Consider the following 18,177-nt stretch of genomic DNA (forward strand, 5'->3'; position numbering starts at 1 on the left):
TTTTCTCCCCGCTCCCCACTAACTGCTAGCTGTGTAGAGAAGTGCTTACCAGAAGGAAAGAGAATGAGTCTTATTCAGTCTGTAAGATGTACTGATAGCATGGGAAGAGGCGTGACATTGTGGGGCCTTGCATGTCCTCATGGATTATCAGTAGAATCCCACTTGTTGCTTCCAACCTCAGTTTTTCAAGTCTCCTGCTACCATGACAGAGCTGGTCCTATCAGAGCAGCCACTTCGTGTTAGCAGGTCTGGGGAAGGCAAAATGCTCTGTGTGTCCAGAGAGGAACGCTTCGGAGGTCAGCAGAGGCAGCGTTTTCTCTGATGTAGAACTGATATCCCTTTGACAGGAGGAGAATATTCACATGATTTGGCTGTAGAAGGCTTCTCCTTTTAGACTTCCAGTGCAGTTAATGGAGAGCAGTTGGTTTCCTAAAAGGTGACTCAGAGCAGGGAACAAATATACATGCCATGAACTGTCCTCTGAGATGGCAGCCTCTGTCAGTTAGACCTGTAGTGGATTAAAGTTGAAGTAAGCTGATGTGAATATTCTTCCCCTCTACCTCTCCATATTTAACTGCAGTTATAGTTACCCTTGTGTCCATACTAATCATAATTTAATGTCTTCTAGCCACTCGAGCTTATATGTGAAAAATCTATAGGTACTTGTAATAGACCTTTGGGCGCTGGGGAAGCATTACGACGAGTGATGGAGTGTTTGGCATCTGGAATTCTGCTTCCTGGTAAGGGGCCAGATTAACCTCAGGAATACAGAATGTTGATCGGGCAGCCCAGACCGATTTAAAAGTATGCTGCTGTATGATTAGATGAAAAACACCCGCATCCCACATTGCATCCCACCTGCAATGCAGCTGAATGAATATGGCTTATTTAAAACTGAAAGATGAAAGGAAGTTGCATGGTCAAACTGAATGAAGTACTTCCAACACAGTTAGGAGTTCATGGGGAATGTTAGGTTTGTTTATAAATTAACCTCTATCTTATTAAGGGGTTGCAAACAAATCTGGACCTAACGACTAGCTACTTCATTTAGATTTACTGAAATCAGTATATCTACCCAAAACATTATTATTATTATTATTTCTTTTTAAACCTCCTGCTTTTAATTCACATTGTTGTACACGTGCGGTGTTCACACTGATAAGTTCTGTGGCCTCTTGCTTCATGGGTTAGCTTGCTTTGGATAGTATTTGAATCCCTTATTGGGAAAGGTGCTCTTCCCACTCTGCTGAAGATGAAGGCTACCTGTTAGAATATTCATTACTCCCTTTTTTCACGTTGCTTTGTGTTTACTCTCAATAATCTGTTTTGCCTTTTTCCTTCCCAGGAGGCCCAGGTCTGCATGACCCCTGTGAACGGGAGCCAACAGATGCTTTGTCGTATATGACAGTTCAGCAAAAAGAAGCCATTACGCACAGTGCCCAGGTAGAAAACTCACGCTGAGGAGCTAGGTGCTATAATACTCGAGATTTCAGCTAATTAATTTAATTTATTCTCTGGTATGATGGCTTATTTTAATGGTGGTCCTGGTGGTTCTTACAGTGCCCTGCACTGGAAAGATGAAATTTTTTTGAGTGCAAGAGTTAAATACAAATGAAATACAGTCCTTACACAAGGCAGCCTAATGTGTGTGCACCATTTGCATCCTACTTCAAGCGCTTACGGCACAGAGTCCTTGGGTAGGCTCCCTGTCAATGTGGCCTGCACTTTATATTACAGATATTGATGTGTTTTAAATTTCTAGAAATTAACATTTTCACGGAAGAAATGACTTTGTGTCTGCAAACTTAGACAACTCAGATAAAATAGCATTGTGATGTAACTTGTATTTCTACTGTCATTTTATAGCATGCCCTCAGATTATCAGCCTTTGGTCAGATCTATAAGGTTTTGGAAATGGATCCCCTCCCATCAAATAAGTCATTTCAGAAATATTCCTGGTCAGTAACTGACAAAGAAGGTAGGTATTGTATGCTCTAAAAATCACTAATTTGGAAGTAAACTAGGGATTAATATAGAACAAGTGAAATTCCTGAGTTCCATGCTATGAATGTACAGTGAAGATTTTTCTTTGTCAAATGTTTTGTTTTGTTTTTTTTTTACTTGGTTTGTTGTTTGTTTTTTTGCTGTTGTTGGTTGGTTGGTTTGTTTTAGTTGTTTGGCTTGTTTTGTTCTGGTTGGTTGGTTTGCTGTTTGGATTCTTTTTTGGTGGCTTGGTTTGTTGCTTTTAATATACGTATTTTATTGTTAGGAGAAAATCTGAATGTTCTGTTTTCCAGAAGTACCAACAGAGAAGCAGTTAGGGAATAGCTGATGACTTTTTCTAAAGCACAAATCCTTTTGGGGTCTGAAGAGTAAAGTTAATATTTACGATTCTTGTGCTGGGGAAGGAGAGACTTCAGACTGGTCAAAAAGCGTATAATGAATGTCCATAATGAGAATTACTCACGTTTTTCCTAAAAAATAGTATACATCTAACAAAAAACTTTCCATGTATTTCTTTTTTGGAAAAACAAAATTATTACAGTTCTTGCCATAGACTAAATATAAAGCAAACAAATACACATACTATTGGAAACAGACATCTTGCATGGCCTGGTGCAATGAGTAATAAGCTATTAATGGTTTACATGTAACAGTAAGAAAGCTTTGACTGAAGGTTGAGTTCTTTTCATAGTAATAAATGTGGAAAGAACAGTATGGGACTAATCAGATTCCTGCTGTGGAATTTTGTTTTTCTAATAGTTTATTCATATTACAAGGAAATTTATACTCTAGGTACAGGTTCATCTGCTCTCAAGAGACCATTTGAAGATGGTGTTGGGGATGAGAAAGATCCAAATAAAAAGATGAAGCGTAATCTGAGGAAAAGTAAGTGCAACGCTTCTCCATTCTCTTTTCAAAGGACCATTGTACAGTGGGAGCTGGCTTAAAAGCTTCTCGCTGTTGGTGTGGAATAGCATGTGAGGAAGTCTTTGGAACAAGAAATGGCGCCTCTCTTGTCCCACATTGAGAATATACATTTCTTACTGGGCATCTGAATTTCCCCTGACATGTTTTACTAACTGAATGATTTGCACTCTAAATAGGATTGCTTGTCAGGTCATATGAAAATTTAAGTTGCCCAAGCAACTGAGGTATTTTATTGATTACTGTCCTCTACCAGTATTTTCCACCAAATACTGCAGTGATTTTGCTGTGTGAAGATACGCCTTTTTTGCACTCTTCCCTTCTCAAGAAAAATAAAATGCTTAATCTACAAAACAATGACGCTGAAAATGCACAGACTAAAAGTCTCAGCATTTCTGGGATCCCATCAATTCCAGAGGCTGTTTTGATTATGCTGCATTGGTGCCAATTCTATGTCTGGTTCTTCACTACCTATGAAACTTGTTACTCTTATAGCAACCAGGAAAAATACAGGTAGCTGCAAAAGAATTGTGCTAACGATATTAAAAGATGGGTAATTATAGTTACCCAAAAGTGGAATGGCTTATTACAGACTTAACAGTGTCATGATTATCCTCAATCTTTGAGAGGCTGAGGGGTTGTTTTGCTCCTTTATACAGACAGAAAACTCTTAAATGCAAACTGTTTCATTTTTCTGTTCATCTTGTTTTGTTCATCTCCCCTCACCCTTTTTTTTCCCCCCTTCTCCCCCTCCTTCCCCACTATCTTGTACTAGTACTAGATAGTAAAGCAATAGATCTCATGAATGCTCTGATGAGGCTGAACCAAATCAGGCCAGGGCTTCAGTATAAGCTGCTGTCACAGTCTGGTCCAGTCCATGCCCCAGTCTTCACAATGTCTGTAGATGTTGATGGTACGACATATGAAGCATCAGGACCTTCTAAGAAAACAGCCAAGCTCCATGTGGCAGTGAAGGTAAGGCAGCCTAAAATACTCTGCTAACCCCAGATCTTGGAACATAGAGCGTGAAATATGGTTAGAACTAGTAATACTAGTAAAACTCAATAATGAATAAAATTTTAAAACTGAATTTTAAAAATGGATGAAGCTGAGGTGCTACCTGTGTACTTGAAACAGAGGTTCAGAGGTTCAAAGGGCACCAATATTTTTAGACTAGTGGAGAGGGACAATGTGGAAATGTGAAGGAAGAATGTCCCAGGGCTCTGCAGGTCAGCTCATGTGCCAGGGGATTGAACACAGTGTTTAAGTTCTGGACTGGGGGGGTGTACGTGCTGGTTTCGTTCTGTTCTCCTCCTTCCTCCTGTTGGCTAGAAAACAGCATGCTGGTGGCTCCCTCTTTCTCCCCTTCCTTCTCTGTGTCTGTCCATTCCTGGGTTGTGAAACTCCTTGAAACATGGAGTTGTTTCCTGTCTTCAGTGTTTGAAGAGTATCTTTTGTGCACTGGGATGAATGCTGTACGTAAATGACTGGTCTCCAGTCAGTTTTTCAGTAAGACTAATCTCATGCAGCCGCTAGTCAACCTACTGTTGCTTCTTGTAGGTGCTGTACATGGCAGAGCTTTTGTCTGTTAAGCAGTAATAGACTGGAATGCCCAACATGAACACCCTTGTTGTATGGCAAGAGGACAGTTCAGACTGCTAAAGCAGACCGAGCCTGCTGGGTTTCTGGGAAGAAAGGAAAGTTTCCTACAGATTTTTCATGTGAAAGAGAACCTCTTCTAATAGAACTGCACTTATGATAGGAGCAAGCGCATCTGTCATTCTGTGCTTCGTTTTGTGTTTTTAAGGAGAATTGCCTTTTTAGAAGCTTCATCTGGCAACTTTCTGCTCTCTTTTGATTTCAGTTTTGAAAATCCCATTGTCCCTTGTGCTTTCAAGTTCAAAGTGTCCAGAAGTATCTGAGGGAATGTGTTGTTCCTCAGGAAAAGCAGCTCTCTGCATGTGTGTCCTTCCAGACCTTCTTCCTCATACTTTTATTTTACCTCACTCCCTGCAGTTGTTTTGGAGGAGAAAAAAAAAATCTATATATAGAGAGAGATTTTTTTATTTTTTTTAACAAAACTTGCCCTGAAAAGCTGCAACTTCTCTGCCATTGAACCTCTCTGTATCTGCCGTATCTGCACTGGTACACACCCAGCTCTGTTCTCTCAGTCTACACATACACAAATCCTGGGTTGAATTTCAAAACATCCCTAATTCAAGCCAAGGGCAAATGGATGGTGTGTAGATACATTTTTTTTTTCCCTGAGCAAATCTGGGGCCTTTTTTCCCAGACTTACAAGAGAGCTTAGTGTAACCATTTCAGTTTCCAGATCTGATTTTTTTAAAACATAGAAGCCTTGAAAATTCACCTAAATACACAGCAATTGTATGGGAGCTGAGTCTGGGATGGCATCTGTAGTTCTCAGTTCAGTGTTTGAACAGTGATTTTTGCAGGCTTTCTTCTTGGGACTGTGTTTTCAAGGGAGCTTCAGGTTGGTTTCAGATTCCCTGGGGCTGTGTCTGGTACCTCTGTCCAGCTAGGTTAGGTAGCTGGTTAAAGGAGAGGCTGATGTTGCTAGCGGAGGATGTTTTTGAAGGAACTGATTAGTACCTTAATCGGAGAGTAAAATTTCATTTGGCATACAGCTGCTGGAAGCAACAACTAGGAAGTTGTGACATGCTCCACTAAAACTTACTGCAGATGGAGTGGTTTGTTGCTTTGCCAGCTGGACCCTCCCTCATCTCGCAGCTCGGCTCAGGATACCTGAGTTTGTTCCCTGTACACTCACTTTGGAAGCATCTACCCTCCCGTGTTCTGGAAGATGCAAACAAGGAAGGTGATGTCAGCCCTGTAGCTCCAGGGATACACTTTGCATGACCAGCTGTCACTGCGCTTTTCTAGGAAGCTCCAGAAGTGCCATCTTCTAGAAGTGTAGTGCTTTGATTCTCATGAGACTGATTGTCCTGTTTGCCCCGCAGTCAGTCTGTTCATCTGTCTATATACACAGAGAGAGAGGAAAAAGTATGCAAAACAATCTCCTTATCATACTGTTAAGCAGTACCATGGAGGGGATGAACTTTTTAATTTTACCCTATTATTTTGCATGGAATTATCAAGATGAATGATGTTCATGAGTAATTGCTGTCTTTGAGACAAACATTTCTGTTTGTGTTGATTCCACTTTTGGAAACCTAGGACTATTTCCCCCATTGCTGCTGTGCTTTTCTCCATTTCAACACAGGAGAAAATGCATTTTCTAAGCAATCTGCCTTTATTAAGTGTGTGGTGGCCATTCTTTTGTGTTGTGATTAGCCCTCTATTTGTTTATATTTATTTCGGTAGCGTTAACCTATTTTACAGTTCATTTCATGTGGTTTTGTTGTAGGTTTTACAAGCAATGGGGTATCCAACTGGTTTTGATGCGGATGTCGAGTGTGTGAGTTCTGATGAAAAATCAGATACTGAAGGCAAAAATGAAACAGTGTCTTCAATCTCAAGCAATAATACTGGAAATTCTACATCTGACACCTCCACTACCCTAGAGGTGAATATTGCATAGAAAAGTACAAGTGATGGAGAGGTGTGGGGTTTTTGTTTTGTTTCCTGTCTTGGAAAAGGATGATGTTTTCTTTATGGCAGCAGATGAGAAACTGAGTCTCAGACCTTCCATAGGCTTTGTCACTGTGCACAAATAACTTGATCTTTATGCCTCCTTTCCTAAAATTTAAGGTGAAGTAGCCATATTATGCTCTTAAGACCATAAACTCTTTGACAGGTGTTGTCTCTTCTACTTTTCTCACATACGGTCCAGTCCTAGGAGTGGGACAGCATAATCTTTTGTTTGTTACCTTTGGGCTTTGGTAATGCAATTTTGGTATTTTCTCTCTTGTAATAGGTTTGTCAAACAGGTATAGTTCTGTAGACAGTATTTTACGGATACACATGAAGACCAATGAAAATAAAACAATTCATCAAGCGATGTTAAGAAATGTAAAACCTAATACCTCTATGCATATTGAATGCCCTAGAAAAAGCCACATTGAAGATTACATTGAAATTGGATCATTTATGTTAACTTCAGCACTTGTAGCTGACTGAAGTCGGTTGCTACAAAGAAGTATGCAGTGCTTGTTTCCTCACTGAAGTTGTAAGAAATATGGTATTCCTCAAAGGACTAAATTCCAATAACTTTAGCAGTCTTGGCAGAACGTCCCCAGAAATCATGCTAGGATGGGTCTGTAGTACATTATTTGCATGTTTTCTTAAAGTATTTCTGGTATTTCTTTTCACAATTGAGAAAGCAGGAGATTTTGAAGAGGTGCTTGGATATCTTCTCCTTTGCCCTTCTCTTTCTGATTTCCTTGACCAATCTCCATAATTGAAATAAGGGATTTTAGAGAATTATTCTGTGTAAAAACAGAGTAACAGCTTTTATTTATGTATTTGTCTGCCTGATTGTTCTGTGGCAAGCTCTCGAGGCTGTACAGATAAACCACTGTAGATCTCTGCTTTATTTTTAGTCGTAATGCTTTTCTCAGACAATGGGGGGGGGGGGGGTTATACTATGAAACCAGTAATCATTCAGTTCAAGTATTTGTCAATATATTGAAACATGAATTTCTTCAGCTGAAGGTCACTTTCTTTCCAGACAGTGCATATTTACTGATGACTCAGTTTACATGTTTTTAGTCCAATGACGTATTTCCAGGGAAAAAGGTGTGTGGAGGTATTTTATACTCAACAAACTGACCTGTTAGTTTTCCATTACAATAAACGTTTACAGTACTTCATCACAGAAGTGGTAATCTTTTAAGAAGACAAAGGTATTTCCTAAGCTGCATTGACTTTGGGTTTCCATGTTTATGCTCGTGAGATGATTTACTTTCAAAGGACCCGTCCTGGTACTGGACTCCTGATCCTTATCCAAAATAAAAAATTGCTTTTGAACATTTGGCATTCTTAATCCATCCTTCTTCATTAATGACTTGCCGTTAATATCTGTAGCTGAATGCACTACAATGCAGGCCAATGTGCTGGTGCACTTGGATCTTAGCTCTACCTTCCTTGCTTCCCAAACAGTTGCAGATATATTTGTTGTAACGTGTGACCTGGGTGGAGAGCTCTGCAGTCAGAGCTCAGTAGTGCCAGGATATAATTAGATCGAGGAGCAGAGATGTGCACAAGGTTGAGAAGGCCAGTCTCCCCTTTATCAGCATTTGATGTCAAGGAACTTGACACCATGGCTTCAGCTTTGGAAACCTCAGGGTTGAAATTCCAAGCACAGCTGGTGAGATGTTCGATGATGGGTAGACACCAGACCAGGCCCTGAAGACCAGGCTCACTTCTGGACAGAAACACAGGGTATAACTTCTTTTATGGTATTTTTGTCCCCCTGCCATTCTCTAGAGAAGAGACTTTGTCTGGTATTCTAGCGCAGCATGTTATACTGAAGCCAAGGCAGCGTTATCTGTGATACAGGTCTGTTACTGGAGTGTCTAGTGAGGCGCACGTACTAGGAACAACAAGCTGTTGCGGAGGCTTGACACGGTGATAATGCTGGCCTTCTCTAAGGGGCTGGCCATTTGATGCTGTAAGCTGTACTGCTGTAGATGTTTGCCATTTGAAGACATAAAGGCTCTAAAGCAACACCATAAATGTGTCTCTAGGTAAGAACTCAGGGTCCCATACTGACAGCAAGTGGCAAAAACCCAGTGATGGAGCTTAATGAAAAAAGAAGAGGTCTGAAGTATGAGCTCATCTCCGAGACGGGTGGAAGCCATGACAAGCGCTTTGTGATGGAGGTGAGCGAAACAAGTTTGTAGAGTTGGTAGGTGGTTTTAGTAACAATGCTTCAGTCTTTGGGGTTCTTGCTGCTATGATTTTAGATTTTTTGTGTTTTGCTTTTTGCAGCGCACAGCTGTAGTGATGTTTTTCAGGCTTTTGTATCTGTTATTACAGCTGTGATGATTAGACTGGGGAAGGGAATGTCTTTTATGCTGTAGGAAAATAAAAATGAGAAAACTGGATTCTGACAGCCCCAAACCACATTAAGTCTTGTCACAAGTAGGAGAAAAGTAGATGATCTACAGCCTGACAAACACAAAAACCTGATCAGCAAATTTTGCAAATATGCTTGGTAACCTCAAAATTTGAATCTCCTGTTGGAGTCTTAGGGGGGTATTTGGTATGACTGTGACAGAAGCTAAACTTGTGCGTCTTCTTCATCTACTTGTGCTATCTCTGAAGTAGCAGTTAACTTGGAAAGAGTTATGAGGTAGTGTAGTGCTCCAGTTAAATAGTGTATATATAGTGTAAGCAAAGGTGTTGTTGTTTGAGGCACTGATAAAGATGAGGGGGCCTCAAAATTTGACTGAAACGCCCTGTTTCCCAGCAGTATCGTTTATTTGTTGAGAAGCCCTCACTGTGAGGGTGACAGAGCACTGGAACAGGCTGCCCAGAGAGATTGTGGAGTTTCCTTCTCTGGAGATACTCAAAATCCACTTGGATGCCATCCTGCGCAACGTGCTCTGGGTGATCCTGCTCGGCAGGCAGGTTGGATCAGACGATCTTCAGTGGTCCCTTCCAGCCTCGGCCATTCTGTGATTCTGTGAAGTTCAGGCATACTGGTTAAATTCAGTATCAAATAGATACACTGGTCCTCTTTTAATTGTACTTGTAGTTTCCAGGTTCCTATTATCAGTCATGTAATGGTTCATGTGATCACATGCATACACTTCATCAGCTTCATGTTCTTGAAGCAGAAGAAAGAAATTTGTCGTATAAAACACGGAATAGTGTTTTTTTGTTTTTTAACTACTGAGGCTCTCTCATCACTGACCAGTAGGCGCAGCATGGTACTCCCAAGGATAAAATACTAGACATAAATTCATATCTTAATTTTCAGGTAGAAGTAGATGGCCAGAAGTTCAGAGGTGCAGGTCCAAATAAGAAAGTAGCAAAAGCAAGCGCTGCATTAGCTGCACTTGAGAAACTGTTTTCTGGGCCTAATGCAGCAAACAACAAGAAGAAGAAGATTCTTCCTCAGGTAAGAATTGTTACTTGCTTTTTGGACTACTCTGTTATCACAGCTCTTGAGTGGTTTTATGACGTGACTTTCTAGAGAAAGCAAGTAATTTCAGTTTCTTGTCTTGTGCACACTCTGTAAGGTTTCTATTTTTATTCTTATATAGTAATTGTTGTAGTATAGCCGTATAGTATGATAGCTGGGACTGTATTGTGCTAGTGCTACTACAAAATATTTTCCTATTATTATTAAGTGGTTTAACCTAGAGGACACAGAGTAGAAAACGAGGCACAAAGAGAGGTGGTGATTAGCCAGAGGAAATACGAGGTCAACGGTTCACTGATGACATGGAAGTCTCTTGCGTATAAGGCCAGAGCCATACTGTGCTCCTCCATCATCTAAGATACATAGACTTAAAGAATAAATCATTTATAGCTTGGCAAAGGCATTAACTCTATGTTCTGGAGTAAGTTGAGATTTTTGCACCAGACTTTTCAAATGAGACATTTTATTTAGTCAGGACGCTTCTGTAATAAAAAGCTTGGTCTTGTCCATTAGGTTTAATAGCCACAATGATTTCTCAAGTCTATTAAGTTTAAGGTTGAACAGAGCAGAAACTATCAACAGTGTTCTTCTCCAGAGGACTGTTATCAGAAAAAAAGAAAAAAAACCTTGAGGGTTACCATTTGGATCTCTTTTGTGCAAATGTGTTAGAATTAGGATTTTCTTACTTCACAGTAGCAGAATGTATCCCAAAATACACTTACAAAAATTAAAAGTCAACTCTATTTTTGTCTGTAATTACTAAGACCTCCTCAATTCACTAAGACTTTCGGTTAGGAGTATTTCAGTTTCCATTACTGTGTTGAAAGTCTAGTAGATCAGAAGAAATGGTACCTCACAGGACAATGTTCCACAGGCAGCTAAAGTATGAGAATGACTTCTGATTCTGGCACTTACTTAAATCTTTTTTTTTAACTTTTTTTTTCTCTGTGTGTTTATGGCCAAACTTGTCTTTGAAATATCTAGATATGCTTGATTTTACTGTGTTTCCAGAAGGTAGCCGGGGGGTATGTAGTACAGCAAAGCTCTGCTCTGATGCACTGAGCAACACCAGCGTCTGCAGCTCCTTGCTGTGCTCTGAGTTCTTTCACTCTTCACAATGGAAAAGGAAGGTGGCGTTCTAAAAGAAGCTGGTCTGAAGTAATCCAGCATTGTCATGAGGTGGTTTTGTTTTTGTGGTGAAGTCCTGGCCCTGATGAAGATTTGTGGATTCAGAGTTGTAGGAGAAAAGCAAAGACCACGTTGTAGATCAGGGAGAGGCAGTTTGTAAGGATGTGGGAAAGACAGCGGCGAGGCACGTCAGAGAACAGGGCAGAAACTACTCATGTTTGATCATGCCCACGCAACCAAAACTGAAGTAAATAAAACATGGCCTGAATATGCTAACTGCCAGGACAGAGTGAAGTGACCATGCTCTTGGATTCAGAGTGCTATGCAGTCAGTGAGAACAGAGAGCTTTTCCTCTCAGAAGGGACTCACTTGGTTTCTGTCAGTCTTTTTTTTTTAAATATTACTTCTCCATTTTGTACTCTATGTTAAATAAGGCTTGTGCAGCAAGCATTCTTAAAGAGATTTGGGAAAGGTGGTGATTTAATGCAGATGGCCTTTTATTTCCAGCAACACTTCAACCTTCTGAATTGCTATTGTTTTTATTACTCTGAGCAGACTAAAGGGGTTGTCAATACAGCTGTTTCGGCAGCAGTCCAGGCTGTTCGAGGTAGAGGAAGAGGTGCTTTAACACGAGGGGCATTTGTTGGGGCAGCTGCTGCTACTGGATACATAACACCAGGTAAGGCATGGCAATAACAGTTAATACTTTAATTCTGACTACTGGTGTGCTCTATTCCATTTGTCAGTCAACTATGCAAGTGACCTCTTCAGCTTCAGTCATCTGAGATGAAGCAGAAGAGAGAATTCATGGGCGTTTTAATAAATCAAAGAGCTGAAAAACTGGCAGTACCTATCCTTTATAAGTCTGCAACTTAAAACTCCATGTGCACAGGGCACGAGTACACAGTTATCCCCATAATGGCTTTCCTGGCTTTATCATTCTATTATCCATCTTTGTAGTTGACTGCCAAACAATTTCCCAAACTTTCTTCCTAGGTCAGGTGTCTCTTGGGTCACGTGTACTGTAGCAGTAGGATTGGCTTGCCCAAGAAGCCCTTGCAGGGATAGAACTGGCAGTCACTGTGATCCCAGAAACTTTCCACATGAATTGGGCATGCGAGCACAATATCTATCAGTAGCTTCTGTGCTGGCCTAAAAAAACAAAAGTAAAAGAATTTGTGTTCATACTCTGTTAATTCATCATCCGTGCTGTATTGTTCTGAGTAGCAAAGGATCTTTTGAAATCCAAGGGCCTTGTGGTTCACATACGTGGTACTTTCTGTACACAGCAGGTGAGTTACTAATCAGGTTATTTCACTGCTGACTCCTCAGGGCAGACCTGCAACCATCAGAGGCAAAACTATTTGAGCTTGAAGAGCTGAGGTGCTCGACTATTAGTGGCTGGTCCAAAATAGTGATGATTTTTATTAACCAGTAGGTTGCAAGCAGATATGAAAGACGTACAGAGTGTAAGCTGTTACAATCCCCAGACAAGAAACTTTTAATGAAATGTTAACTTTCTCCTCACTTTCCAAAGTGCGTTGTTTTTTTGTGACTCTGCATCATATCTGAGGCTTGCAAGTAACGTAAAGGGAGTCTAGACGTTGTTTTGACTTTGAATATGAATCACAAATTTTTAAGAATGAGATGCTTGGAGATCCCTTAGTCAAAGCAAACCCAATAGCTTCCAAAAGTAGTATGTATACTCATACTCAAGTTTTTAGATTATAGCAGGAGCTCTAATTATACCCTTCGTCCATTCACACATGCTAATAGCATAGCCCTGTTGTTTGGTAGACCTGCTTTCTGGCACAGTCAACAGCATGATGTCTTCATTGTTCCTGTATGTTGATGTAATTATAAATACTAAAAACCAGTAATTCATTTTTAATAGCTGTTAACATTGTTTTTGGAACTGTCTTGCTGCCTGAGGAGTCATTTATGAGACATTTTAACCTGTCAAGGGCATTCTCCTTGCCAGCATGGAATTACTCCAGAAACAGGTTTAATTTCCAAGTCATTGCAGTTGTTAAGCTTTTATTGGTCTTGGCCTACACAGATTATTGATGACGTGGTATCTGCCACAGGCACCTAGCATTCCCCTCTTTATAATGCAAGTTGAGGAAGATGACTGTTCTCTGCATCAGACTGTATTTGTACTTCAGGGGTAGTATAAGCAAATACGGGATGTGTGACTGGATCATGCCAACTCCGTGCTCCGACATTACAGACTCGAGAGCTGAGGTTTAAGGAAGTCACTGGGTAGCTTGTTTGTTAAGACACTGTGTAGAAGGATTTTAGTGTTTTCAGCAGTTTTCACGTGCATTAATGTGAGTTTGGTTTTTCCGTGGTCCTTCTTTGTGTACCAGAAAGGGTCCCTGTGTATTGGTGAGCGAATACCAATTGTCTTCAGGTATCACAGGAAATGAAAACCCATTCCCCATCTGTTTATATTGCAGGCTATGGAGCACCATATGGGTATAGTACAGCTGCGCCAGCTTACGGTATGTATAGCCCAGTAATTAACAAAGTAGAAATTATACAGAAACCATTGTGCCAGTCCAAATGTGGCAGTCCAAGTTGGTTTAGGGTTTGCAGGAGAAACTAGAGATTAAAGCTCTTAAACCATGACGACAACACCTTGCCATAACCTTGTGGTTCTTTTTTGGTTGGAGTAGTTTTTTGCCTATGCTTTGCCTGATCTGTGGAAGGACCGCTTGTTCTAATTGCCTGTTCCCTTTCATACTGAAACTGAAGTAGTTTTCTTACTTTTTACAGCCAATCTGTGCTCCATTCAAAGACTACCTAAGGGCCTATGTCAGCAGCTCTGAGCAATATTTATCTAAATGGCTTTACAAATAATTGGCAATGTTTGTCTACAAGTTTAATTGGCTTGTGGACCAAGCTCCCCTAGTGCTGTCAACTCTGTGAAATAATCTCTGATACAGTAAAAGTCTACGTGCGTACAATCCCATCCCCGCCCCACCCCGCTCCCCCTGCTGCAGGCTAAACCACTGCTGCTTGGGACAAGCAGAATGATTTTGTGTAGTTTATATCGCTGGTGATTAGACTGCAAGGAAGCTAGGATACGGTAATTTGCCACAATGATTTTACTAAGAAGCATAGTGAAATTAGGCTGGCAAAGCACTGGTTTTGTTAAGACTGTAAAATAAACTAAAAATCAGCAATGATGGAAAGGTTTTTCTTACCTCAGCTTCTCCCTACCCACCTGCTTTTTTTTTTATGCTAGACTAACGAAGTGTATTTACCTCTAACCGGCCCTTTTGGTTACTTTGAATGAGGTTTATGTGGCAATGGGAGCAAAGCAGTTTGGAGTCAGTGATACGTCCTGGCACACACACAAAAAAAAAAAACACACCTGCGCCTACCAGAACCCATCCCACCGTCCTCTCCTGTCACAGGGCTGGAGGGAAATCCTGCTACTCAAATGACAATAAGTACGTTTCAAAGCCTGCAGTTTTTTCATATGGGAAACTGAGCTTGCAATTTCCTACTCATTTTCTAGCTTTTGTAGTATTTGTAATACTTATTCCTCTCTAATTTGTATAGCTTTTATAGCTTGGGCAATACCAACTCCCCTGATAGCATTATAAAAGTTAGAAATATTTTCAAATGTTTATTTCATTACTTTCTTTTAGAGGTATGAGCTATAAACAACAGAATGCTGCTGCTTTATTGAAAACATTCCCTTTGCTTGACTAAGACCAGCCGGCCCTATTCTGTACTCCTGCAGTGGAGAGGGGAAGTACAATGGGCCAATGGGCTGCACTTAACAGTGGGAATTCTCCCTTCAAAATATAAGCAAACCTCACTAGTTCTGCAAATCCTGCCCTGTTGACCGGCCAAGTGCTTTGACAAAATGGCAGCTGACAGCTGTGCTTTCCTACTGAGTGTGCTCTGCATTGTCTTCTGTGTTGTATTACTGAAAATAGAAGGAATAGCTATTTGTTTTTCAAGGAAAAATCAAAGGAAGTTTAGTTTATGGTTTACTTCATGGCATGGATTTTTAAAAAACCTCTTTAGTTCTTTCCAAGCTATAGTGACTGGCTATAACCAAGATCAGTGGTATATGCATATGCGTATTTTTACAAGCCAGGGACTTGCAGTGACGTAACATGAATCCTTTTGTGGCTGAAGAAGACGGTACAACTGTTATCAGTGCTCCTGCAGCATGAATTTTACTTACAGCTTTTTTTGCCTTCCTTCACTCCTCCTACTTTGTTTTTTTTTCTCATGATGCGTATTTTGGGAGCTAGATTTTAATCAATTAACTGTGTATATGTGACATATCACTGACTTCAAAACACTGTGGAATTGAATGCCCCCATTTTTCACATAAAGAGTTTCTGTTTTTAATGTCTTATGATTGTGATGCAAAGTACTGGGATAATGCTTTTTGGCTGTAAGGTAAACATGTCTCTTTGCCTTTGTAAGCTGTTGCATGTTGGGAAACTTCACTTTGATCATCTGGTGCTCTGGAATACCTGCTGTTGCTGCTTTGTGATTTCTAAATGGACACATAGGATAAATACTAGAATTTAAATAGGAAAGAATTATTAAAAAAAAAAAGCATTTAATTGTGCAGAAGCTTGTGAGGCCACAAGAACTCTGTAATAACCATGAAATCAGGCAAATATTAATCTTTCCAGATTTGCCACTTCAATACAGGATAGCAAAAGCAAAATAAAGCAGCAGATACAAAATTTACTGTAGGTGCTGGATTATTTGGCTGATCTATGTGGATGCTTATCAAAACTGCTGGACAGTTTCCCTATGAATTTTCTTTTATGCATAGCAGTTCCTGTCAAGAGTATCTGCAATTGTTACTGGCCTGTGACATACGAACACAGAACAAGGTAGTAGAGATTAATTATCATAAAGATTATGAAGTAGCTTCAAGTCCAATCTCTTTTTAACAAAACACACTCTATTTTTGAGACTACTGCTTGCTTTAATTTTAACAAACACTGGGACAAAAATAAAAGCAAACTTTAAGCTAACCATCTGTCTGAAATAGTACAAAGTGTTGAAGTGTTACTGTTTATGGGGCCCTGTACCCTAAAGTCACATTGACTGATTTGGAAAAGGTTAATGAGAACACTACTGTAAGCTCATATCTGACTTTCTTGGATCACTGAACTTATTTGGAGTCCTCTCCCTTTTTTCTCTCTGTAGGTTTACCCAAGAGAATGGTTCTGTTACCAGTTATGAAATTCCCAACTTATCCTGTTCCCCACTACTCATTCTTTTAGCAAATGGCAGAAGCTAATTCCTATTGATTGAACAACACAGTACAGTGCAGAATGTTAGAAGAAAAAAAAGCCTTTTTATCCTGTTTTCTTTGAACACATACTTGAGCAAACTCATTTGTAAAGAAACATCTTTTTCCTACTTTTTGATTTTAACAAAATGCAAATTTAGTTCTCTAAAACTTGAAAAAAATGTTCTGTGAAATGTTACCTCATTTTCAAATAACTTATACCAGCCTTCTGTTATAGGGAAGAACTAGAAGCTTAAATCTTACGTTTTAAATGAAGTATCCGATTATGTAAAATTAAATTTGTGAAGGATGTATAGAATATAAAACACTGATCACAAATAAACTGTTTTGTTGTAACACAAGAGTACTGCCTGTTTCCTAATGCAGTCACACAGATTCAGTTAGTGACCTGTACTTGTTGTAGGGTTATTTAATGCAGGGCATAGTTCTTTAAAAAATTATAAAAATAAAAATAAAAAAATAGAAACTTCAGTTAAAATATAACTTTGTAAATATTATGGTGTGTAATAAACTTAGTAAAATATGGGTTAAATATTGTTTTATTTTATAGAGCTAAGCATCAGTATGTGAGTTTCCTCAGAATCTTTAAAATCAGCATCCTGTAACTCTCAGTGACTTGAGTCTTAATCATCAAAGAAGGCTTTTCATTTGTACACAGAATACTGAAAAAACAAACAAAACAAAGGGAATTAATCCTAGACTGTCTCTTTGTATTAGGTTACATTCTGTGAAATACATATTAAACAAAGGAAGTTCCCACAGAAGAGCTCATATAATTACAGGGATACACAGTTAAGTCCGTATTGCCCAGAGAAAGGACGTCAATAATGTTACAATCTTGTTCTTTAGAGCTCAAAAGCTGCTTGTTTTCCTTTCTTTTGTTTTTCACCAAAAAAAATAAAAATAAAAAATTGCACTTGTTCTTGTGGCCTTCTTCACTTTTAAGATTGTCTGCCCACCCTTGATTTTCCATTCACCATTTTTGCAGAAAGCATTTTAGTTGTCAATCTTGTATTAAAACAAAGGGTTCTCCTTTTTCCCCTTACGTTTACAAGAATCTAAAGCAGCAACAAGGTCCCCATGAAAACTTGCTATTTAATTGTCCCAGTTCTTGTTGAGTGCTGCTGTGGAAAGTGACACACTTCAGCCATAGGCCAGTACTTTTCTTAAGAGTTGGTGCTCAAACCAAAAGAATTTCTTTTCAGATAAGGAGTGGGTGCACCTGTCAAATTCCAGGACAGGCCCCAGCTCCGTGCTGGCTCCATGTGTTTTAGACTTCTGCAGAAAAACTGCTGTGGGCTCTACTGAGGGATTCAAGTAGTCTTTATTAAGGTATCACCCCCACAAAATAAGTAGCGTTGCTGGTTGTATTTCTCTACTCTTTCAAGTTGCTTTTCAGGAGGTTTGCTTTAGTTCATGCTCTTTTCAAGACTGCCTTTATACACTCTGTTCTCCAACAGATTTTGCTGTCGAGGCAGGGGGGAGCTATATTTATGAAGGGGGTGTAAGAACAGTGCTTAAAGCCATGTAAAGTTCCTCCTTCCTTTCATCACCCATTACAGGGAAAGAAATATTAGAACAGCATAATAAGGGGCAGCTTATTTAACAAGCTGCTCTTCTTGGAATTAACTGCACCTGTTAAACTAATATTTATGCTTAGAACTGTGTTCATATCTTACATGGTTTTCCTTCTGACATAGCTCTCGCTTTTGTTTGGTGTTGGTGGTACTTTAATAAAAAATGCAGC

General features: G+C 39.7%; 1 protein-coding gene across 4 annotated transcripts in view; it reads left to right on the plus strand.

Annotated features, from left to right (window-relative positions):
• The window catches only part of STRBP (spermatid perinuclear RNA binding protein), a 57,897-nt gene extending 40,608 nt beyond the window's left edge, over nucleotides 1-17,289 (plus strand). For 3 of the 4 annotated variants that reach the window (XM_035555459.2, XM_035555460.2, XM_050714550.1), the window contains exons 8-18: nucleotides 629-740; nucleotides 1,346-1,443; nucleotides 1,867-1,978; nucleotides 2,797-2,889; nucleotides 3,704-3,903; nucleotides 6,317-6,475; nucleotides 8,598-8,732; nucleotides 9,836-9,976; nucleotides 11,684-11,807; nucleotides 13,588-13,632; nucleotides 16,325-17,289. In XM_035555459.2, the coding sequence (XP_035411352.1) occupies nucleotides 629-740; nucleotides 1,346-1,443; nucleotides 1,867-1,978; nucleotides 2,797-2,889; nucleotides 3,704-3,903; nucleotides 6,317-6,475; nucleotides 8,598-8,732; nucleotides 9,836-9,976; nucleotides 11,684-11,807; nucleotides 13,588-13,632; nucleotides 16,325-16,401 (1,296 nt within the window). In that variant the 3' untranslated portion in view covers nucleotides 16,402-17,289. The remainder of the gene's footprint in view (nucleotides 1-628; nucleotides 741-1,345; nucleotides 1,444-1,866; nucleotides 1,979-2,796; nucleotides 2,890-3,703; nucleotides 3,904-6,316; nucleotides 6,476-8,597; nucleotides 8,733-9,835; nucleotides 9,977-11,683; nucleotides 11,808-13,587; nucleotides 13,633-16,324) is intronic. The other variant, XM_050714551.1, reaches the window with a different exon arrangement.
• The last annotated feature ends 888 nt before the right edge of the window (nucleotides 17,290-18,177 follow it).

Source organism: Cygnus atratus, chromosome 19 (genome assembly GCF_013377495.2).
Source record: "Cygnus atratus isolate AKBS03 ecotype Queensland, Australia chromosome 19, CAtr_DNAZoo_HiC_assembly, whole genome shotgun sequence".
NCBI lineage: Eukaryota > Metazoa > Chordata > Aves > Anseriformes > Anatidae > Cygnus > Cygnus atratus.